Below are 25,767 nucleotides of genomic sequence, written 5' to 3' on the forward strand. Positions count from 1 at the left end.
TTTACACAGCATCAGAGAAGTATAGCCAGTGAAAAGGGTGGAGGACACAGCAACTCAAGAAAGATGGGCACTGCAGTGTGGATGGACAGTGGGAGAAAGAGACAAAGGCTGGAGAGGGAAACCATGTAGTGGTGCATTTTGTTCAAAGTGTGGTAGATGTCAGTAATGACAAATGTCGGCAGGCCATGCTTGAAAATGTAAAGTACTTAGAACCTGGGCAGTAGAGGAGAGAAGGTTTTTTGGACATGTAGTAGGGAGAAAATACCTTCTATTTTTGTAAGTACTTACCTGGCGCCCCTGTACTAATAAAAGCATATGCATTTATTACATATGTTTTACTGATATGGGAGCCATCATAAAGGAATGACAATGTGAAGAAACAGTTAAACCTGTGGTTTTATGCTAGATTTAATGGACAGTAGCTATGAGAAAATGTCATAGTTAAAAAAAAGAAGCATAATGTATGAGTAGAAAATTTATCAAGGCCTGTTTATTCAAATTCTTCTGAGATAAGCATGCTCATTTCCTCCGGAAATGAGGTACGAGCATCTCGCACTTGTGACCAGCTTAATAGGAAAGTCAGAAAGTCTTTCTTGAACTTTGTTTTTCAAATTCTTTCAGCTAAAAATATCCAGTACACCAAGGTGCCATGTCTTCAAGAAGTATGTCCTGAGCCCCAACTTACTACCATCCCTGGAAGAGGAACTAACAAAGGCAAAAACATGTCAAAACAGGCAACCAAGAGCAAAGACAAGAAAGAAAACAATAAAGATGTACACACAAAAGATCTGGGGCTATAAACCAAGGAAAGACTGGTAACCCAAGTAACCATTTTTATCTGCAGATTGCAGGATGGAATAAACCTTTAACTTTCTCTTTTGCTCAGAACAAACACTGAGAAACAAGGCCAGTTCCTTGGCAAAAAACCATCTCACTGGAATAGGACTGTTGAAATACCTTTGGAGTTCAGGAAGGAAATTCTAACAATTTCTAACAATACAATCTCAATCCAGAAAATATAACTACCAGCAAAAGTAGTGGTAAACCATTTTAAGTTCTATCCTCAACCACCATGCTACCTGTATTAGTCTGTTTTTCACTACTGTAACAAAATACCTGTAAGTTATTATTCTATACTAACTCACACATATCACCTTCTCTATTCACACATCTCCCCAAGCAGATTTCTTTCCCTCTCCCCTTTCTGTCTTGTTATCATTCATTCAGATACTGAAGCTGTATAATGGTATGGGTTTGGCTACATGTTGTCAGAGTTAGAGATGAATTTCACTTTTTAGGGGTTACTCAGTGCTTCCCTTTGTGGTAGGGAAGAAGTCCACGTCATTTTAGAGTCAGCCTGACCTGTCTAGCAGGCAGAAATAGTATTTCCTGAATGAAGAGGAAGAAAAAAAATAAGGCCACACATAATATGAGCAAAGTATTGAGGAATGACCAGCAGAGCGGATGCAACTTCACATTCCTTCTTGGAAGGGTAAACTTAGGACAAGGCAGAAGTCAAAGCATTTTTAAAAGGTTCTATTTCATTAATAAATGTTTAAAATTTATGTTTGGTTGCCAGATTGTTTCTTTAAATATAAATTATAATTAAAACATCGATTATACTTCTACAAAAACTAGCTTTATATTCTTAAATTTCTGCTTAACCATATAATCAGAATATGCACAAGAGATTTAGAGAGTTCAAAAGAAAGCTAAGGTGATAACACAGTTGATAAGCTATGAGTAAGACCCCTGTTAAGCTGAAGAAGATGGAGACTGGAGTATGGGAAGGAAAAGCACCTTCTTGTAAATCTGCAGCCACTGAATGCCCAGTCTTAGGATTTTCCATGCGTCAAAAAAGAGTGGCAAACAGCAACTCTATGAAATCAGCACAATTTTGAAATGAGCTGTGGTCCTTTGGCCTTGTAAACAGTGTGCTGGCTGCCCTCACCCCGTCCAGCTCAGACTCCTAGCTGGCCTCACTTCCTGGGCTCAGCCTCAGGGAACGGCTTTTTCTCAACTGACCCCTTCCATTGCCAGGAATTTAGCTTTAATTAGTTTTCAGAAAGAGGCAAGGAATTGGTCTTCTTATCTATGATTTCTGAAGGAGTGTAAAGCTACAGAATGGGAAGAAAAAAGAAAGAACAAAGAAAAGCAGCATCTTGGGATTGTAAGGAAACTGCTACGAGGGAGTACAAACAATGTACCAATCATTTTTTTCCCCTTGGTACAAAGTAGTGATTGGGGGAGAAAGGATGGTAGGGTAAAATGTCACCAGTGTTCTTAGTCACTGAGTTTCTAAACCATCGTCTATTCCCAGAAAGCATTCACTGTTTTAACGTGTTCATGTAGGATATCGGCAAAAACAAATTATTTCTCAGGAAAAGGCACCCTTCTCATAAACTTAGAAAGAAAATTCATTGTGTTATGAGTTCAATTTAAACTTATTTTGGTTACACTTTAAGCCAAGTCTACATTGGCAAAACATTCCTAAAATCAGGCCAGTTTAATAATTTAATCCAGAAAACTAATATATGGAATTTCTAGATTTTCAGCTTCATTTCACTTCTGCAGCTCATGCCATCTTCTCTGATGCTTCTCAAGGGACTTCAGATGGTTCATACACTAAAGGACAAAGGAAATACTAATTTCATCACACAGCACCATTGTATTATTCGTGATCTTATTCCTATCCAATGTGAAAGTAAAGGTGACAAACAATGCCTAAATGTTTCTCTAATCATTTTTTGTCCAGATGCTACATCCAGTTTGTAAAGTGGGTTTGATATAAATATATATATATATATTATTATATAATATATATGTGTAATATATGTACAACATATGTATATACTATATACATATGTATACAATATGCATATATTATACAATATACATACATTATACACGTTATATTATACAATATATAATATACACTATAGTATTATAGATATAACATATATACATACTACACACACACACACCACATACACACACACATACACACAGGGAAGTAGTTCTAGCTAAGAATTCACATTCCAGAAAGGTTAAAAACATACTGTTGGCATCTACTTACCCACCATGGATTCACATGAAAGCCATTCATTGAACCTAGTTCTGGCAATGTTTAGAGAAGCAAGCAGCAGTTGCCTTCTGACCATCACACCTTATACATCAGTCTCTTTCGCTTCCTCAGTGTGTGAGAGATACCTATAACCAGCTCCAGTTGCCAGTGTCTTGCTATGATCTATCTATGCTAACAAGGACTCATCTCCGGTTTCCAGGTTAGGTCATAAAATTATGACCTCATCAGTGGATCAATGTACTTGATGAACTGGCCTCCCTAGGGCCTGCATCTGAACACCACACTGGTGACCAAGCCCTGGATATCCACATCTCTCTGGGAACACCTCATTTAAACCTTCAAATTAAGGTAGACTCAATATAAGCAATTTATGCTTTTCCACCATAAATTATCATTATAAAAGTTCTCTTGGGTCTTAGGTCCAGTGGACAGATTTCCAAATGCTATCTACCATACTACTGGCAGTTGCGGAACTTGTCTCAGATCGATTGAGTGCTTTATTCCATTTGACTTCTAGTCTCAAATGTTTTGGTTTTATTCCAGCAAGGTTTATCTATCTATCTATCTATCTATCTATCTATCTATCTACCTATCTATCTACCTATCTATCTATCTAGTTTTGGTAAACTGAAATGTATGTAATTCATTAATAAAGTATTGCATTATTAAAAGTTTCACTGCTAAAATTGTATAACTGAAAAGTATCAGAATACAGTATAGACAGGGCCTCAGTCAATCTGGTAGGTTTTAACCTAAAGAGCCATACATGTATGACTGACCTTATACATAAAAGCAATGATTAACACTTACATAATTTTTCCAAAGCATACACACATTTTAAAACCCTTAGGGGAAGATAAAATATTTGACTTGTGACTCCTATTCCATTTTTGCTCTTCAAATAAAGAATTTTTCACAACTCTAAAGATTTTTGATTCAGACTCTTCAGCAATTTATGTTTCTAGCTTGTTCAGAATTCAGACATTGTATTATCATAAAGTTGCAGTACTTCTAATAACTATTTTTTCACTTCAAAGTTAAAAATAAATAAGCCCACTAAATAACCAAATCATGGAAAGTTTGTCACACAGTCCGAAATTGGATTCTGTATCAGAGAGGAAGGCAAAGAATTTCACACTCCAGGACATTCCAGTCATGAATACATCTATCAGCAAGTGAGTCTTCTACACAGGAACATCCCACAAAAGTGCTATAATCTCCCAAATAGAAGCTTTCTTCTCCAAACCCTAACCTAACTCCTATGCAGCATGTGCTGGCTCCACGAACTTATTTTATACTCAAATGTGATCACTGTTTGGCAAAATTCTTTTTTAGAAGCAAAGTTCCTGTTTCTGATTAAACATAAGGTTTAAAAAACTAGTAACTAGAAATGCACACAATTTCTGTGTTACATTTCTCTAGCTCATTTGCTATCAAAAAAGATTTTGCACCAACAACTACAAAAGCAAAGATAAAAATGAAAAACAAAATGGAAAAGCTATCTGAAAAAATTGTATCTAATATGGAATAAAGCAGCATTTGGCACACAGCTGACCTCAGTAACTTTCTTCTGGAGAGCTGTTTTGTCTACCAAGCTGATTCTATTTTCCTCCTTTTATCATTTGCTTTTATTTTACAAAAGCAAAACAGAAAAAGAAATGATACAGAATTTCAGAAAATAGTAGGTTATGTTAGAAGTAGTTTTTCAGGTCTAGAAATGGGATAAAAATAAAATATAATTAATTTAATATATAAGACTAGGGAAGGAGAATATGATTGATGGAGACTGGGAAATTTCCCATTTACTTTAAAAATAAATACTCAGTTCATTAGACAAGGACTGGAGTTTCAACTAGAACACCTCTAGGTTTAAGTAACTCACATCTAGAGTAATTCTTATTTATTAAAGAGGGGTATGCTGCTTTCACAACCAAGTGGACTCTATAGTTCCTTGTTTTAGCTTCTCTTTGTAGTACAAATTATGAAAAAAAATATCTAGAATAAGAAAGTATGAGGACACTTTAAAGTTTATCTTGAAAGCTGGGATATAAATTAACAGTAACGATAAGACTATTTCTGATGACTTCCCATAATTCCACGTATGGACCTCAGCCTTAAAATTACATGGACTCTTGTAAAAGTAACAATCTATCTTTTATCAGTGCTTATCATGTGCAAACACTTCATCTCATCTCATTTGATACAAGTAGCAATGCAAGGAAGGTATTATTGTTCCTATTCTATAGATAAATGAGGCACAGACTCAAGAAAACTCAGCTGTATTCTGTCAGGAGCCAAGCCAGGTCTGAACCAAGGCCTTGGGATTCAGAAGCCTGTGCTCTTCACACTAAGTTTGAGAGAAAGCTAGAATTTCTTCAGTATTAGATACATATCAGGTAAGACTTATATTAAATACAGCGCAACAAAGGAAGGAAGGGAATGAGACATTGATAACTGCATTAAATACCTGTAAAGTACAAAATGAAAAACCTTAAAAAATCAATTACTGAAGCTAAAGAGTCCAATACCTACAAATGCAAAATAGTATGTTATCCAAATATTAACAGCTATTACAAATGTTATACTTTAAATGTAAGATTTATTTAACTCTAATATTAAACAAAAGGTAACAATTATATCCTCTTTAACCAAATATTTGTTCTTTAAAAAGATCCAGTATTTTTTTAATATATCAGATACCAGATCTATTTGATAGAAATTGTATCTGAAAAGGAATCATTGTTCACTTTTCGTGTCAGTCAGCATCCCATCAATCTGAAATCCCAGAGGTCATCAGCTTACAGAGAGAAAGGGCACAGTGCAGCTCATGGTTTCAGTCCACAGCGGCTTGACCAAGCTGCTGTGGGGCCTGGGTTGTGGCGCTAACTGCATGGCAAAGGAAACTGCTCACCATAAAGAGAATCTGAGGAGCAGCCACCAGGGCACTGTGCCCTCAAGGTGATGCCCCTTCCTAACAGCACTCTAAAGGCTTCCAAGCTTCCTGACTTCTGTGGGACATTTCCGAACTCAAATCAAAACAATTTTCCTTTATTTTAAAAATGTACATAACAAATATGTAGCTAAATAATAGTTACATATACAAATACTATAAAAAGGATTTTAAAAATCATCCTGAAACCACAAGTGAAAGTGGTTGGCTGTGTATCTAACTGCACAGGTATTCAACTGTAGCAAATCAAATTCATGGGAATTAATCCTTAAGTGAAAAGAACTCTCAGTACGTTTTAGAAGTCGCCTTTCTGAATATTTTGAAGTAAAACATACAATTTACCCACTTAATTATGGCAATATATTTTCTACTGAAGTTACCTCTTAAAGAACAGAGTAAGTTCATAAATACCTGAACAGTAATTGACCAATCCACTTTATGTACTGAGTGAAATCAAATAAAATTACTTTGAGCTGCACTAGTGAACTATTTTTTAAATAGATGTATAGTGGGTGAAAATGAAAACTTAAGTACTTCCTTACATTTTTGAGGATAATCTTTTTTCTGAGACTAACATAATATTGACAGAAAGAACACGGAGTATGTTTGCAGTATGATTTATTCTTAAAACTAGATAAATATTTATTTAACTTCTAGGCTTATAAATTTTTTCCTTCAAAAGAGAAGACTATAAGGCTTTTTGTGTACCAAGCTGTCTTACTGAAACTTTTCTGGAACTGGTGAATAAACATATTTTAGATTCAGCTGAGAGATTTTATCAGTACACTTAAAGGTAGCAGGGGGCATAATTAGGTATGCCCACCATCTGTATAGCCCTCCAGGTGCAAGCGACATTAGCTTTATTTAATATTACCACAACATTAATTTTACTCCATTAATTTATGTCATTTAGCCTTTATTTCAAACTTAAATTGCCAGAAGTAAAACACTGGACATAGCAACTCAATTCTAGCTTTAGTAAAATCATATACTATCAGCAATTCTTAAACAATTTCTGTTGTTAAATATACACTTAAGAACAAGAATTAACCAGAAATTTTCATATTTTAAGAAAAGGAAGACTGAAAACATGACTTTCCACATTTTGGTGTAATAATTTTTCCAAAGAGGGGCCATATCATAAGATCATTATGTTTGATGGCTCTGGCAAGGCATACAGAAAATACAGGACCACATATGGATAAAATAAATACCTTCTGTTCTTTTCAGGTCACTTCAGGAAAGTCTCCATGAAGTTGCTGACACCATGCTAACATTTGCAACTAGCCCTTCTGCCAGAGCCCGGGCCTTGGGCTATGATCATTGATACACCACACTATCTTTTTAGAATTTTTGAGCTTCTGTTTTTCCTCATAGTTATTCTGTATTAATTGCAAATAATACTGGTTTCCTATGAAAGGTAGTGAGATACAATTTAAGATCATCTGTGTTAAAATATTTGAAGAAAAAATATCTAGTAATTAATAGTACAGTTATAAGATGACATGGGAACCATCATGAAAGTTGTAACCCAAAAAGCATAAATTTTGGAAAGTTTAGTACAAGTTGATTTACATAAAATTTTAGAGGAAAAAGACACAACTGCACAAAAATAAACACTATTTACAGAAAATACTAAATTTATAACACAATGCCTTTTAGAATAATATAAATAACAAGGTATTTCTTGACATCTTATTCTGTGCATGCTGTTAAGTCTACATAATTTCCCAAAGTAAATTTGCAAGTTTTACTAAATGCAATAAAGTATTTTAGGTGAAGTTTAGAGGAGTGAAACTTTGAATACCCAGTATCTCAAGGCAGACTCCTAAAAAACATAACTTTTACAAAACAGTATTTTCTGAGGGTAACTTGTTTCTCAGTCAAGTCTGGAGGAGGAGTGGAGGGGAAGGTAAGGGTCATGATGTTTTCACAACAGGCAATCATCTCACAAAAAGCCCACTGCTAAGAGACACCAAGCTTGTGATAAAGGCAATCTTCTGATGGTGTCGTATTTTCAAAAATTTCAAGAAATCTGTTCAGTGGGACAATTCTGAGATCGTTACTGTAAGTTTCCCTCCTTCACACAATTATTTTTAGGGCCTATTATAGAACTTTTCACACTTAACTAATTAGACAAATATTTTTTTCCTATGGCTTATATTTAAATGGACAATATAGAATAGTGGGATTCTGAAAGGAACAAAGCGGCAAAAATCAATTTAAGAACATCTCTTTCCCCTAGTTTCCATTCTATGCAAAAATACTCTTGGTGTCAAAGGGTAATACGAGGCACCCTGCTTTACCAACAGGTCCCTTTGGAAGAAGACAACACTAAACATTGATTCCTAGGAGACCAAGTTGAGGGCATGAATCAAATGCATTCCGGAGTATCTGTCATGGACATGAAACACCATACCAGAGCTGCTGAAAGCAGGTGATGGTATTTTTGACATTTGTACACCTAAAAAAATATATTTATTCTCATCTCCCTGTAGGCATCCTTTCAAGTTCTCTGTTCACTCTGTGGTCTAAAGAAGAGTGACCCATTCTAAGGAGACTTAGTATCCTGTATCTCAGAGCAGGAAGGAACCCCTTTTAAATCTTTGTCAAAATTCTTAAAACGAAAAAAATAAAAAAACCTTTCCCTCCTTTTTCTTGTGTTCTTCACCTTCATGGTTCTTAATCTTTCTGCTTTACCACTGCTCTGAAGTATGGATGTTGCTGACTTTTTATGCTTCCTTTCTACCTTTATTGCTATGCATCAGTCAGGCTGAAAAGAAATATTACTACACTGAGCCATTGTGGGCAGTCTAGTTTTGGGTTGTACACGTCCTCAACATCAGATAATGTTAAAGTCTATTTAAACTCTGTTTAGGAACCTATTCCTTTATTTCCAGAAAATAACCCAGGAAGCATAAGCCATTCTCTCCAATGTGGATAAATCTAGTTTTTTTCTCCTTTCAAAGTCAGTCTCCTTTTCTTCTTCTTTCTTTCCATCTTCTGTTTCATGTGCTTTGACTTAGTAAATTAATAGCAATGATCTGTTCTTAGCTAGGATAAGGACAGCAACTCAAGATACAGTGTTAGTTTCCCAACATTTTGTAACGAAGTAGCACAAATGGGATGCATGAAACAATGGAAACTTATTTTCTCCTACTATGGAGGCCTGAAACTTGAAATGCAAGCATCAATATAAACCAAATCTCCTCTAAAGACTTTAGGAAAAATCCTTGTCTCTATAGTTTCTAACAGCCTAGGAGTCCTTAGCTTGTTTCTTTGCTTCCCTCTTCACATGGCTTTCACTAATGTCTCGGTGTGTGCACAGTCTTTTTAAAACCAAACCTCTTGGTCCAGTATGACTTTTAAGTAATTACACCTACAAAGGTTATTTCCAAAGATTATATTCTGAGATTCCATATGGACATGGATTTGAAGAGACACTGTTTAAGCTAGGACTGATACTCATGAAACTGTTCTCTTTAGGGATGATCCCCCATATTTACTCAAACTTTAATGTGATTAGTAACTTTCTCCCATTCAATATTGATGTACAGTATTATCTACCAGTATAAAAATCTTTGCTAGTTCAAACTTGCAAACGAGGTTGGTTCAGTTTCCAGGAGCTTACTGTGAAAGCATATGGTAGAAGAGGAGCAGAAAGTAGTATGTGTCCCTGGGATAGGAAAGTGAACTCTGTTACAGTAAGCACCTCAATTTACATGAAGACTCCTAAATTGGTGCAATATGCATTTTATAAACTACAATCACAGAATTTCTATATTCATAAATAAGTATTTTCTTACATTTTAGAATAGAAGCTTACTGATCAAATAACCTATTATTTAACACTGAAATGAATCAGAGGGAAGTATACACTCCCTGGTTAATCTGGGACAGAACTAGTAGGACTAAGGTTTCCAAACTATTTGCTCAGTGTTCACATTTGACTTTTCATGTTTATTAGAATGAATTTCATCATGGTATTTCCATATGAATACACTTTGGCTCTTTACTAACCTAAGAACAACTGTTAATATCACTGCACAATAGCACCCTAGAAAACTATTCATAGGCAGGTGACTCGCCTTCTCATAGCATCGCCTTCCTCCGCTCTATGAGGAGTCTATGGACTTTGAGCACTAGAAATACTGTCAAGGTAAAAAAAAAAAAACATTGTTTTTATAATGATGCCCAATTCTTTTCTAACTGCATGCATGGATAGTGCACATACAGGCAGACATGACAAAAGCCAATTGTAAGTAGTGAGTGCTGAACAGTAGTTTTTCCTCTAACAAAAGAATAAAAAAGCCTTCGTTTTTGTTTGTGCACCACTGAACCTGAGCCAGGACACAGGACGTGGCTTAGACTGGCTGGCAGAGAAGAGAGGCAGGCCCCCAGAGACCACCCTGCCCGTTCCTTTGCACCCCCGTGTGAAGTTCAGGCAGGTTCTGATGCAGTGAGTGGCACAAGGGGAGGCAGACACTATGAAGAGCTTGTGTGCCTCTTTCTCAATAACTCACCTTGTGCCCCTCACAGTGTACTTGAATTTTTGCTTTTAACTTTTTCTCTCTTTTGTTTTACCAAGTTTACTCTGCAGAGCCAGTTTCCTCCTCACCCTCTGCCTTCACTTTTCTCATAACCTTTGTCATTGTTTCTGCTTGTCTTACTCAGTTTTTGTACCAGACAAGGAGGACCTACAAACTATTTGGTAAGCTATTTCTAAAAGGAACTACCCAATCACAAACCTTGTTTATTTACTTTAATTTTGTGTTTACACAAAAAATACTGCATTAACTGTACACTATTTGTTATAAATACAGATATTTAAAGTGATTTTATATATTCCAATGTAGGAGTTTCATGCTTTAAAATGGGAATGAACACATGATAATTCCTCTACAGTTGTCTCAAAAAACACCTCCATCTGTTTTAAACTATTGTATTATAAGATATTAATATAAAGCAATGAATTGGTTACGTTAATCCCCTTAATTTTCTATCAATTTATTAATGGCATTGAACCAAAATAATGAATGACACATTGCTTTTCTCTCTCTTTTTTTTCTTTTTGATACTGCGGACTGAATTCATGACCTCACACTTACTAGGCAGGCGCTTTTGCTACTGAGTTATGTCCCCGGCCCTGCTTTTTTCTTTGCATTAAGATTAACACTATTTGTAAACCAACTGCACAGTGCACTAAGCCATTTTCAGTGTTTCATCAATTGTTAAAACCAACTTAAAAAGATTCTCAGAACCTGTGCTCCTCTATGGTGAGCTTGTTTGTTGTCAACAGGGGTAACATCATTGTTTTATTACAGCACATTGAGAATGTGCCTTAAATATGATTTTACAAAACTTAGGAACACCGTTTCATGTATTTTTTTATTTACTTAATTATAGGCAGTAATTTTAGCAGGAAAAAATATGTATAGATGCTAGAGGTAAGGAGATACAATTTTAACAATATTCAAAATATTAAAATATTGTGAGCACTTATTAAGATTTTCAATAATTTTTTTAGTTTGGTTTGGGGACAGGGGATGAACTGCCAAATTGAGAGATGTTTATAAAACTCAAGGTTTTTTTCCTTATTATGCCTTTTTATTTTTCAACCTAATTTACTGAAACCACTTTCTAAATGGTTAGCTCTAGAATTATTTTTCTTTCTTTTTTTAACATTTCCTTTTTCTTTAATAATTTTTGTTCATGTGGCAAAACTTTAGGTAGCCTCAAAAGACAAACTGGATTTATCTGTAAATTGTCCCTTCTCTGTGTGTTTGGATTCACAAAAAGCAAAAGAAAAGGAAAAATAATATTAGGTCATCAGTAAAAATAACCATTCTCATATGAGAAGAACAGACTTAAATATTATTTTTCCACATAATGTCAAAGACTGCATCAACACAGCACAGGAAAAGTCACGCATAAGATCATTCAATTTTCTCAATAGTACACAGGGAAGCAAGGGTTGAGTTGGTTCAAATCTGGCTGCCAATTCAGGAGAGAACCATCAAAGTGACAGTGCCCTTTGTTCGCTTAAGGATAGCAACAGCTTCTTCGTGGGTTACCCCTTCCAGACTCTGTCCATTGACAGCAATGATTTGATCACCCCTTTTAAGGCGCCCATCTTCTGATGCTGCTCCCTGCAATTATAAAGTGGGGTAGCTTACTTCTCAAAGAATGCGGTTTCACAACTATTATCACAGAAAAAGTTCTAGACACAAATGTAAATTGCTCTGCACGGACACACACATTGTTCCTTGTGCTCTACAGGTTCTCTACAGCCAACCAAGCAATGGTGAACATACACAAAAATGGTTTTAGCAATAAGATATCAATTTTGGAGAAAATCTAGCAGTCAACACATTAGATGGTTTTTTGGCTGTTCAGTACAGCAGTTGGTTGTAACTCAAATTAATAAAGAATATCTGGAAATTTGCCTAGTAAAAATGATTTCACAGAATGCAGGATTTTCTGTTCTGTAAAGGAGACCAAAGATTAGGTAGGAACAAAAGCAGTTTTGCCCAGGGCAAGGGCAAGAAGACTACAAAACTCAAAAGTTTTACAGAAACATGGAGCCCAGATGACAGTCAACTAGGACAGGAAATGGCACAAGTGATGATTTAAAGACCCATGCTGTAGTATTTGCCAAATTGCATGAAGTACTGGATTCTATACCCAGCACTGCAAAACATACACACACACACACACACACACACACACACACACACTGGCTTTGAAGAGGCTAGTCAAAGGGCTGTGGTTCTCACTTCCGATGGATAGATAGGTTCTTCATATTCCTAAGTCTAACTAATTATGATTAAATACAGACACTGCTGTTTGAAAAAGAACCCTGTCTTAAGGCATACTTATAGAAGGCAATTATGCAATTAAATATAAGATAAAAAATATGGAAAAGTTAATGAGGAATCCATAATGAAGAAATTCTTAAAATATGTTTTAACTAGCATGCCTTAAATAAATTGTTCTCAGGCTGAGGAACAGGATTGCAAGATCCTTTTATTCGCTGGCAAATGCCACTTGTATTTTTGAACATACCATTTTTTTAAAAAAATGTCATAAATTAAGCCTACAGCTAGCTTACTGTAGGTACATCACTTTAAACTTCTTAAAAATATTTTCCAAAACAATAGAATGAAACCTTCCAAAATTAAAGGATGATGACACTAATATAAAGCCTCTGTATTAAATCTGTAAGTAGAATTGCCATAAATTTTGTTCCCTCCCAGTATAAAATTTTGAGACTCTAGATTTTCTCCTGCAGGAAATTTTATTCAATTTTGTACATCTGAAAATGTCTCAGCAACATAATAGCAATCACACTACAGGGTTAGAACATTTTGTTTTAATAGTTTCATCAAACCAATACCTTTATACTTATTCTAAATATTATTACTATTTAATCATATACAAAAGTTTTTCTTTTTTAAAGGTATCAAGTCCTTGATTACAACCAGCTCATTTGCTGAGGGGACAGGTTACAGGATACTCCTCAGACTTTTCTTTAGTAGTTTATTCAATTAAATTAAGCTTCTAAAAATGCACTACTGGTTAATTTGCAGTTATATTTTATGTGCTTTTTTATACCAACTTTATATTTCATAACAAAATGCAAAGATAAAGAAACGTTAATGCTCCATGGCACATATATTTTAAAAAGTCCTATTTTCAAATCATGCAACTTGTTTTCAAAGGATAACAGAAGTTTATTAATTTATGAATATTATTAAAAGTTTCTATGGAGTTTCAATGTAAGCCTATTTTACTTTAAATACAACTAAAATTCAAATTACACAAAAAATTTTTAATGACCCATTCCTGTAGGGAGTTTACAAAGAAAATTATCAACTGTTAACCATTTGGCATTACCTCAGGCCATAAACTAATAAGCCAGCTGCTGATCACTGTGAATAAATGTTTAGAAGGAAGGAGAATGGTTAAAATTTGCAGCCTTACCTTTGCAAACACTGTTTTAACATAAATGGGTAAGTCTCCATGAGGGCTGCCACATCCTCCTACTATACTGAAGCCCAAGCCATCCGGTCCTCGTTCCAGTGTAATAGACTTACACTGAGGAGGTCTACAGTAAAGGGAAAGAAAAAAGAGTTTTGAAGTTAAAATGACACATTTATATTTTCATATATATTTCATATTTTATATATTTTAATCATATATTTTATATTTTAATATATATTTGTACATACACATAAATCCATAATTCATTTGACATCATTTGACAAAAAGCTAGCCTAATTCTCTGTGTTACTGATAGGGAGCATGTTGAGGGTATTTGCAGACACTTAAATTGTCAGTGTATACCATGCACAGTATTTGTAATCCACATCATCTAAGGAAATCCTAATTAATGCCATAATTCTATGCTCATTTATAGGTGCTTTAAACTAATGTGTCCACGGCATGTTTTCATGTCATGGAGAAGTGGATTATTTTTTCAGTTCATCTACAATGAGAACTTTAGTTAAAGGGACTAAAATGGAGTAAGTTGTAAATATGGGTACTCTTAAAGGTCAGAGAGAATAGTCAATTAATTACAAGTCATGGAAACACTAGATCAAATTACTTACACATTCTACATGCTTTCTTCACTCTCCCTATCTTTTAGTGCCTTATTATTCAGTGTTTTTATATAATTCAGTGAATTATTTTTCAAGCAAAAAGATTACATATAAAATGTATAGGCAAAAGTGGAAAATTTTCAAAGACATGTTTGACTTGCTCCATGTCACGAAGGGCAGTGATGTACAGCCTAAAATGGTCTTCCCCAAATCAGAGCTTACAACATGGGAAGGGCAGTGGTACGTATATCTATCTCCCCTAAAATAAGGCTTACCTGGAAAACTAATTCTAGCATGATTTGAGAAGAGACATTCCCTGTGAGCCTTATTTTCCAGGTAAGTCTTATTTTCAGAGAAACTATCTGTCTATCTGAAGGTCAGTCTCTCTCTCTGTCTATCTAGATAAGCTCAATCCATGGAAAAATTGGTTAATAGTTAAAAGCACCTGGTCTGTGCTTTGAAAAGAACATCTAATCTTTCACCTCTGTGTAGGTGCTGAAAATATGGAAAAATAGTATGACACTGTCAGGAAAACTGATTCATGCACAACATGATGTACCAAGCATACTATATATTCTCACCCTAAATCATCCTGAAATATAGTGCTTGACGCCAGCCCGGTGAAAGAAAGACTGGCACTGGCAGGCTCCTGTTGATGACCTGTGACCACACTCACGTCTCCTCCAGCAACCACCTGCATACAGAAGTATGAAGGAAAAAACAGTGAAAAACAACAACAACAACAAAACATGTTCATGTGGCTACGGAGATACCAGCAATTTTTCTCCAAAGAGAACACTTGGATTAAGTGTGTGTTTTATTGCTCACTTAAATCATTCCTGTGAACACAAATTACAGTAAGAGATATGCAGGGAGGAGGAACGGAGAGGGAAAGGGGAAGTAAAGAGAATTAAGTGTGTTATGTACCAACTCCCCACAATGAATCATTATGTACTGCAAACATGCACTAACAGAAGTTTCTTAAAAATTAAAAAACACAAGTGACAAAAGGTTTCAGAAGGTCCAGAGGCCACTTAACTGTCCAGATAGTAAAAATACTCAAATTCAATTCTATAGTGTTCTTCAATGCTTAAAATATGATCTCATGTGCAATTTTAAAAAATTTTTATTTTTACTGTTACATGTTCAGAGTACACATGATTATAATATTCATCATGGGGTGATACATAGTACATTTTAATCTTTTTCTTCTCTTTCTCTTCATTTCCTTTTTTTTTCCATTTCATCTCCTTCCCTTCATCTCTTGGTCCTCTTCCCTCTTGCAAAGGATCTGTCTCTCTATTATCTGTCTTTATTTGGCTCTTTATTTGTTTATTCATAAAAGAGAAACCATGTGATATTTAAGCTTGTCTGATTTATTTCATTTAATATTATGGTCACAGATGCATCTATTTTTCTACAAATGACTCAAGTGTATCTGCCTAATTGCTGAGTAGATCATATTTTCTTTGTCTTATTTATCTGTTGATATACATATAGACTGCTTTCAAGATTTAGCTGTTAAGAATTGTGCTGCGATATACAAGGGTATATAAATTTAACTACAATGTGATGTCTTTAACTCTATCAGGAAGATACCTAGAAGGAGAATGGCTGTTTCAGTTTTTTGAGAAATCTCCATAATGATTTTCATAGTGTTTGTACTAGTTTACATTCCCACCAATTCTGTAAATGGGTTTGTTTTTGTCTGTAACCGCACCAGTATTTGTTATTATTTGATTTCTCAATGACAGTCATTCTTTCTGAGTAAGATGGAACCTCAATGTTGCTTTAATGTATGTTTCTCTAATTGCCAGAGATGTTAAATATTTACTCACTATTTACTGATTACTATAATTTTTCTGAGAAGTGTCTATTTCAGTTGCCCATTTTTTAGAGGGGGGTCCTTTATTTTGGAGACGTCTAACTTTTGTGAAGTCTTTATATAATATTTTAGATTTTAGTCCTTTGAGGATTTCCTGTGCAATTATTTTTTAAAGATGTTTAGATTACAAGCCTTTTACTCACACCACAAAAAATTCCAGCAAGTAATCATTTACTGCTAAGAGCCTGTACTTTTCCCCCTTGAGTATCAAATATGAAACAATAAATTCATCCGGATAAATATTATGGAATATGTTTCACACGTATTTTTGGAGCTCTCAGTTTAATCACTGATGTTCCAGGGAGGTATTACATAAAAAAAATAGCATGAAATTTAATCATTTTACTGATTTCACCTCAAAGATCATATGTCCTCAGGCTATCCATTTCTGATCCTTACCCGGGATGAAAAACCTTACCTGCATTTCAATGGAGCCAGAAGCATTTTTCAGTAAGTTTACTGCTTGAGTGTGAGTCATTCCCTCAGTGGATGTGCCACAGATAGTGACAATCCGATCTCCAACCTATAAGGTAGAGAAATAGCCACCTCCTAAGCCATTGTAGAGTGGTACTTTAACACCAGAACAGTTCTTTCCTTCTCTACCATCTACTTTCCACACACACTGCCACCACTACTGAAACAGAATTAAGGAAACTAGTAATTTCAAGCCCCAGAAGCAATCACAAAAAGAAGTTGTACATAATAATTTCTATAGTCATTAAGGGAGGAGAAGAGAGAGGCAGACAGTCATTGTTCCCTTCACTTCACTTATCTTGGGTAAGGCATTACTTCCTATTAAGATAATAAAATATGGGTATCATTTGGGAACCAAAATTTATCTAAACGTCATCACTATAATTATTAGATGTTACTCCAAAGCACATCTAATAATAAAGGCCCAGAGGCCAAATGTGGCCAACTGCCTATTTTGGTTAATAAAGTCTGTTTGGAAGATAGCCATGCTTATTTGGCTGCTTTCACAGGGCATAGCTCAGCAGTTGTATCAGAGAATCATGTGACTCACAAAGTCTAAAATATTTGCTTTTGGAGAAATTTTCTGACCCTTGTGAAATGTGTACAAATCATTTCTTATGTGTTAGAAATAGATTTAGATATCAAAACAGGCTGAGGGGTTGGGGATGAAGCTCAGTGGTAGAGTGCGTGCCCAGAATGCATGAGACTCTGTGTTTAGTCCCCACTATCTCCCCTCACTTATACAGACCAGAATCATTCCCAAGTTGAAAGCTATTTAAACTTAGACTTGATTGTTAGAAGATTCTGTTTGAAGCATGATGTCAGATTTTTCACTTTAGAAGAAATGAATGCTTTTAAAAGAATATTCACGTGATTTCAGCATTGGATAGCTAGCGTAAATTTCATCATAGTGTTCTACATTTCTATAATCCCCCCTCAATTTTGGAGCAAGTTTTACATAGCTTTAGAATACCATCAATGATATTTGCATTAAATTTCTGTAGATTTTATAATCAAGTGCAAATGATACTTTTCCATTTAATAAAATTAAATCAGCATATAAACCAATATATCTTACAAAGGAGAAGTCTCACTTCATATTATTGTTCTGAACATGCTTGTTTTAACTTGTTCCATATAATTTTAAAAATATAATGAAAATGTTTTGAGACAACTGTACATTTTATCATTTCATTTATTTTTTAATTTGCGTTCAATATTATCATTTTCTTCATTTTAATATTCTTTATGATTTACTTAAAGCAAGCCTGCTGTATCCTGGTTAGCTAACTTAAAGATATATTTAGACTTTCCTTGTGATATGTGGCTAAATTCAAAATTATAGAACACTCTGCTAAAAATTTTAAGGCTGCTATTGCTATTAGCAAAACTTACTCTGAGTTTCTGGGTCTGAGCTGCAACGCCATTTGGGTGCATCATTGCAATAAATATAGGAACATCACCAAGTGGGCTTCCCATTCCTCCAGCAATACTGATTCCCAGCGAGTCAGTAGGCCCCTGCCAGGCAACCGATATAATATTGTGGTCAAAGTGATATTTTAATTAAATGTCATTCTCTGGTGCAATATTGTATTGTTGACTCTGATCTTCTAGGTATAAGAGTGAAACTGCATTTTTTTTTTATTGGACATAGAACCTTATTGTGGTTTAGTAAAGTAGGTGTTCAGAAAACAAAAGACACCAATACACACTAACTGCAAATTATACTGTGGGATTGGTAAATTCATGAAGTGAAAAGATCACAGTTTAAGCACTCAGAGAGAGGCCAGGAGTGTGGATTTACAAACACTGTGACCTGGAACAAGACCAGTCTTCTCAATCACTAGATCTTTACTGACAAACAGAGAGCAGGGTCTCACAGAGGGCTGTAGTGACTGTGGTAGGGTATTACAATGAGATGTGTGTCTAGAACAGTGTGCATTTTGAAGCAAAGTCTCAGTGAATGTAGTGGCTTTTTTTTTTTTTTTTTTCTTATATGTGGGAAATCTATGAGGGAAATCTTCCCAGGATAGAAAAGCATCCAATGAAGAAAAAAAGTTACTGATCAGTGTAAGAGATAGGCAGCAAACTATCTTGTGTGGGATCTACTGACACTACTTTTGGCAAAATAAATGATTTTTTCAAATGAGAAACTATAAGAAATTCAGCAAAGACTAGTTATCATTTTCACTGTAAATAACACACACACAAAGTATTTTGCAAACAGGTACTATAAAACAGTGAAACAATTAATAGGGAAACAAATCTGAAGATATGAAGTTACCTTCTTTATTTCAACTGTTCTTAAACCTTGTATTTCAGATGCTACTGTAAAGGCAAAACAAGACAAAATATAGTCATTAAAGAATTTTTAAATTTGTAGATTTAGCCAATATATTCAGCTGGATGGGACTAAATGGTTGTCTTATTATTTTTTTGAAAGGAGATACTGAGCTACTAGCAGTAGACATGACTAAATCTGTCTCGCTTGAGAAATTTTTATTATTTCAGTTGAAAAGCTGTACATAACATCCCATTTTTTCTCATTTTAAGCACTGATTGTATAATCCACTTTGGGTAAATGACAGAATGTGCTTTGCATAAAAAGATGTGTGCACAGAAAAGAGGTATGAAGTCATGGATACATTATAAAGGCATGTAAGTGCCTACATTTCTAGGGTATCAGTCACATTACAGAGACTACCATATGGTTAGTTCCTTGAATTTGAACAACTCTCCACCAATGTACCATGCCAAAAAACTCTTTGCATCACAATTTCATGCAATTAAAACACAGGAGGATCATATTAATTTTCTCATTTTTTGTATGGAAAAAGAAGGCTTTGCTTAATGGCATCTTTTGATTTATTGCTTTAACATTAAACAGAAAAAGGGAATAAAACTAAATACCTCATCTGCCTAGTAAGAAAAAAATGATAGTATCCTGATGATAATGTTTCATATATCTTTTAGGGTAAATATCAAATGAGAAAAGCTACTACTGTTGTAGAGTTGTCTCACTCAGGTTTTTTGGCTAACGCACACTTTTGTGTATATATTAAGGGATGAGATGATCTGCGGAGGAGGAAAAGCCCAGAGGTAAACAGGAACAACAACAACAGATGAGCAACCATAAAACCAGTGTTGACAGTTAAAATTCAGACCAGTAAATCCTACTCAAAATGCTGAACCAGTCTTACATGCGTTTCTCTTGGAGCTGCATTCCTGTGACTCAGAGGTACTCATTCCAGAGAGTGGAAGAGTGAAGGATGACAGGCTGCCTTCACTCACCTACGAATACACAAACAGTACTTTAGAAAGTTTTGCTTAACACAATTCCCTGCAAATACCACTAATTACAAAAGCCAATTATTTTACTGCCTGTAAGGAAAAGTATCATTAAAAATAATGGCATTTGGTAATTTGAAGAGCAAATGTCTTATTAAGAATAATTTACCTAATGATATAAATATTAAACCAAAAAGGGTAAAAATATTAATTCCAACTTACCTGAAATTTTAGTGGATTTTTCACAGTCTCATTTAGACTAATCCTCTCTAACGTTATGCATAAAACCTAAGCCTTACTACGAAATTAGGCCCAGTTAGCAGGAAATACTGGTGACAGTAAATGATCTCTAAGGACAGACTGAAGTCATCAGAAGACAAGATTGAGGAAAGGGCTTACTAAAATTCCTCAACTATTTGACATACTTCTGTAGATGGTAATGAGTATATAGTTAACCTATATAGGATTTTTCAGCTGAATACAAAATGATTGCTATTTCTTGTACAATACTTTAAAAGTGTGTCTTTCTGACAGGCTTCATATACATGAAGGTTACTGTTTGAGACTGTGGGAAAAGGAGTTCTTTAGAAGGATGCAAAGCTACTCAAGAGCCTTGTCTTTTGCCCTTTCTCATCCCTTGCTCTGCTTGTCTCAAATTTGGTAACTCAAGGCACTGCGCCATCCATGGTGCCAGAGAACAAGCCCTGTGTCCATGACCCCACATAGACCCACAGGGATGCTGTGTATGAGCTCCTCAAGGTGTACTCAGAGCCACCCTGGTAATTCCAGAGCTACCCACCTGGCTGCTTTGAGAAGGCCTCCTCTCTGAGTGAAATGGACCGGTTTTGATTCTTCCCACTTCCAGGGTCACTGTGCCTAGGGAACACTGAGGGAGCAATTGTTTTATAGAACTGTTTAAGTAAGATTCTATAATCACCTTTAGGAATACATTTTGTCAGGACTGTTTATAAAGCATATTCCTTTTGGGATTTCCATAGGCAAAGATACCTCTAATAGTTCATGGAAAATTACTTTTTATTTAATTCCATTAGTATATGTTTGTGATATATCCTAACTGCATTCATTTTGGTGACTTAATATACACACTACTATATCTTCATCAGTTTGATCCTTTTCCCCTGCAAACTCTTCCCTCTTTATTTCCCACTTTCTAGGCCCCCTTCCTCATACTGAAAAGGTCAACCTCCCTGTTTCCTATCACCTCTCCTTTATTTTGCTCTTTACTTATACTTGGGTTTCTCCTGTAAGTGAATGACTTTATGGCTAATGCTTCACTGTATAAATATTCTATATTTTCTTCATTCATTCTCTGTCAATGGGCATCTAGGCTGTTTCCATAACTCAGTAATTATGAATTGTGCTGCTACAAAGGCTGTGGTTGTACTAGTTTATATTCCACCAACAATTTGGAAGGGTCCTGTTTTCCCCACATCTTCATCAGTTTGCTTTTGAGTATTTGATAGCCATTCTTACTAGAGAAAGATGTAATGCCAGTGTACTTTTGGTCTGCATTTCCCAAACAGCCAAAGATCTTGAACTTCTTCTTATGTACTTACTGGCCATTTGTACTTCTTTTGAGAAGTCTATTTCAATTGTCCATTTTCTTATTGAGTCTTTTGTTTAATGAGGTCTAGTTTTTTGAGTTAAAGTTATCTACTCTAGATATTATTACATAAGAAGAGTAGCTGGTAAAATTCTTCCTCACTCTGTAGGTTGTTTCTTCACTCTGTGGATTGTAACCTTTGTTGTGCAAAAGCTTTTTAATATATTCTGATTTACTGATTCTTTATCTTGTACAATTAGGGTTCTGTTCAGAAAATCATTGTATATTCCTGTCAAGTGTTTCACCTACTCTATTTTCCACCAGATTCAGTATTTCTGTTTTCACAACTAGGTCTTTGATCCAGTTTGATTTGATTTTAGTACAAGGGCCTACATTCATTTTTCCCCACCCGGATAAGCAGTTTTTCCAGCACCATTTGTTAAACAAGAGGATATCTTTTCTCCAGCATTTAGTTTTAACTCTTGTCAAAGGCCAAATGTCTAATGCTGCATCCTGAGCTGCTCTCAAAGCTCCTGGGGGGAAGGATGGCAAGAGGATGAAGAAATAAATATAAGAGACCATATACAGAAAGCTGAGTTCAGGTGGAGTCCTCTCTCCAGATGGTAGGAAAGGAATTGCTCAACTACCACAAAGTGTTCACTTATTCATTTAGAAAGTTGATGTCAGCTGAAACCCCTCTACCTAATAACTACTTTGCCTCTCACATCCCATATTCTTGGGGATGGAATACCTATTCATCTAGGGGGGCTACATGCCTTCAGGGCATTCCTGGGGTGCTCCATGTTCCTGGCTTGATCACTAGCTCAGTAGATTTCAACATCTCCCCATTTTCTGTTTTTGTAGTGGCAATCAATGGGTATTTAGCTGTGTTTGGAGGACTCTTCAGACAATTTTCTTTCTTGGGGTCACATTTTTCTGCTGGATATTCAATACCAAGTTAAAGGGAGACCTGAATTAATTCATTTTTGGCTATCTTTCAAGGTCAGTTAAATCTCCTCAGTAATTACCTGGGAACGAGGCAGAGCACATCTTACTATTTCTGTCAGTGTCAGCCATCTTAAGGAGGCATAGCCACTGCTTGACCAAATTGTTTTCTGGGAAAGCTTGGGAGATTTCTTTTTCTCCTGTTGACTTTCTTGAGACACATCATAAATCATTACTCTCTGTGATCCCACAATCTCCTTGGTCAGAAGACCAGCGACTCACTGAGTTACAGGATTTCACAGAGGAGGGTCTTTTATATCCTTGGGTCTTTACTGACCTCAAAGAGATAGGGCCAAAATATTGGCTTTCCTTTTAGCCCAACTATCTTTCGAGTTTTTGGGGTCTCCAACTGAACATCCATAAGAGAAGGTTAATGGCATTACATTTTAATAGGAGTAGTGAGCTTAATATTATATAAAATTGAACCATTATTTTCTACCAACCATGTATGTCCTACCATTTAAATCTCCACAGAACATTAACAGGTAATAGTTACATATTCTACACAGAAAATTAGAAATCAAAAGACCCAGAATATTGTAGTATGACAATCACAATGACATTTTGTAATACATTTAAATTTCATTTTGACATAGTATAACCTTTTTTATCAACCATCTCTAACACATAAGTTTTACCTAACTTGCTGTCCTTTAATTGGATATCACATAATTTTTGATAAAGACAGCTGTCTGAATCTGAAAGAAAAGTCTATCACTATAAATAGTTCTTATTCCATACTTCTGAAGTGGGTGTAAATACATTCAATCTACTATAATAGCAATCAGTTATCATATGAGAACTTTTATATCAGAATATCTTTAAATTAAAAACCTTATTTCTAGAAAACTTAATCCTTTAATGAATCAATAATAATAACATATTAGAAAAATGTATTTTAATAACATTTATTGGGTTGTCTCTTGGGTTGTCACTGGGGTCTCCTGTTAATGAACAAAAGCTGGGATAATTTCTCCCAGGAAGTTGCTCCTTTATTCATCAAAGGGAACTTTAGCCAATAATTATTCAAGTATGAAAAGTCTCTTTACTAATCTTAACAATCTCTAATGACATCTGAACGAACTCATTTTGATATCAAATTGAACAGTTGCCACCCAGGTGGAAGCTCGCTTTTAAATCTGTAACCCAAATTGAATTTTGAACAAATGACCCAATAATGCAAAAGAAAAGAGAAAAAATTGTTGAGCTCAAATAAAAAGTTATTCATGGATATGACAAAAAAACAAGTACACAGCTTAAGAGATCAGACAAACATTTTACAAACTCCGAATGCACTCATATATATTTTTGAACAAATTGAATTATAGTAATTCTTTTACAATTTTACAAATTTGTGACTATAAATAGAACTAGTCAAGATTTTTTTTTGCACATCAATTAGTAGAGATCGTTTGTAAGAAGAATTCAGAAGGGACAAAATCTTATATTTATAATTAACCTATTTTTACATTTTATTTTGTCTTAAGACTACTAGTAACTTTTGTCTCTTTTACAAAGCTTTCAGTTATCTCTATATATTGTCACCTACTCAGATGTTTGATTCCTATTTTTTATTAACATCTCCTGGGCATCCTAGATCAATTACTTTAATTGGCTCCAGGTCAAGCTTCCACCACCCTTGTCTGTCAATGGTACTGTGGTCTCCAAGGCATCACGGTCATAGGGCTCAGAATCAGCTTCTTGAAAGGTGGGATCAACTTTCTCTGGACCTGAGTCCATGATACAGCCTGAAAGCACACTCTGGTACATAGATGGGCCGTTAAGTATTCTTTCAAAAAATGCAAGCATACCCTCTATCCCATGCTGGTATTGGTGGGTCCCTTCCATTGTCCAGTATGAAGATTGTTGCAAAGGATCCTTACTTTTTTCTTTCACCTGACTGAATCATCTTTCTGCTGCTGTAGTTTAATAGGATTTAAAAAGCTAATAGTATATACTGCCAAGTGAAGTCTACTATGAGGTATAAATTTTGCAGGGAAGGATGCCTCTTTTGTTTTTATAACTGAATTTTGAGTATATGGTGAACTGTTCAACAATTCCTTGACTTTGAAGGTTATAAGGAATTCTCATGGTAAAAGAAACATGAGAAGTTTTCCAAAACGTTTGGAAAGCACCATTTTTATAGGCTGGGTCATGGTCACTCTAGAGTGCCCACGGGTGGCCAAGCATACTAAAGACCTCCAAGCAATGAGCAATGACGTGTTTAGCTGCTTCACCAATTCGGCAAAAATAAACCCTGAGAAAATGTGCACTGAAATGCAGATCTAGCATAGAGAATAAAACTCATCCACTTGCCAGAGATGCCTGAGGTATAATCCTCAGGGACTGTCCCCCATAGAGCGTGAGGGAAAATATTACACATGAAGAGCATTGTTTAATGATTTGTTAAGTCTGTTCCTGGGTTAAGTGCAACTGTTTGCTAAAGCAGAAGCTTGCTGACCAAAGGTGGCAATGGGAGACGAAAGTCTATTGAATGGGATCTGAGATAGAGTAACAGGGGCAGTTGCTAGCAATCTGTCTATTGCAGCATTTCTCTTAATGAGAGGTCTTGGCAATTGGGAATGAGAATGTAAATGACCATGAAACAGGGGACATGATGTGACCGAATGGCAAATTAAACAGTGTGAAATAAATGAAAAAGAGCTTCCTGGTTAGTGTGAATGGTGGTAGTGTCAGTGTGGTACATCATACCACAAACATAAGCATTGTCTGAAAAAAGATTAATTGGAATAGATGAAAGATCTTGTAAGGCCCATATAATGGCCTGCAATTCTGTATTTTGAGAACAAGAAAAATCATTATCTTATATTCAGGAACAGGCCATAACATAACCTCCGTTGCCCACAGGAATACCTCCAGCAATGGAAACTGAGCTTAGTCTTGAACAGAAGA

At 35.3% G+C, this 25,767-nt stretch overlaps 1 protein-coding gene across 10 annotated transcripts in view; it reads right to left on the minus strand.

Moving 5' to 3' along the window:
- Positions 1 to 462: 462 nt before the first annotated feature.
- The window catches only part of Mpdz (multiple PDZ domain crumbs cell polarity complex component), a 175,064-nt gene continuing 149,759 nt past the window's right edge, over positions 463 to 25,767 (minus strand). For 9 of the 10 annotated variants that reach the window (XM_063251212.1, XM_063251204.1, XM_063251193.1 and 6 more), the window contains 8 exons: positions 21,085 to 21,171; positions 20,198 to 20,288; positions 19,282 to 19,325; positions 18,393 to 18,515; positions 16,942 to 17,046; positions 15,220 to 15,332; positions 14,019 to 14,142; positions 6,935 to 12,184 (listed from right to left, as the gene is read on the minus strand). In XM_063251212.1, coding sequence (XP_063107282.1) covers positions 12,038 to 12,184; positions 14,019 to 14,142; positions 15,220 to 15,332; positions 16,942 to 17,046; positions 18,393 to 18,515; positions 19,282 to 19,325; positions 20,198 to 20,288; positions 21,085 to 21,171 — 834 coding nt within the window. In that variant the 3' untranslated portion in view covers positions 6,935 to 12,037. Of the gene's footprint in view, positions 2,626 to 6,934; positions 12,185 to 14,018; positions 14,143 to 15,219; positions 15,333 to 16,941; positions 17,047 to 18,392; positions 18,516 to 19,281; positions 19,326 to 20,197; positions 20,289 to 21,084; positions 21,172 to 25,767 lie in introns of those variants that run through there. The other variant, XM_063251208.1, reaches the window with a different exon arrangement.

The sequence above is a fragment of the Cavia porcellus genome, unplaced genomic scaffold (genome assembly GCF_034190915.1).
Source record: "Cavia porcellus strain 051 isolate PalLab524CR breed Dunkin Hartley unplaced genomic scaffold, mCavPor4.1 scaffold_1, whole genome shotgun sequence".
Lineage (NCBI taxonomy): Eukaryota > Metazoa > Chordata > Mammalia > Rodentia > Caviidae > Cavia > Cavia porcellus.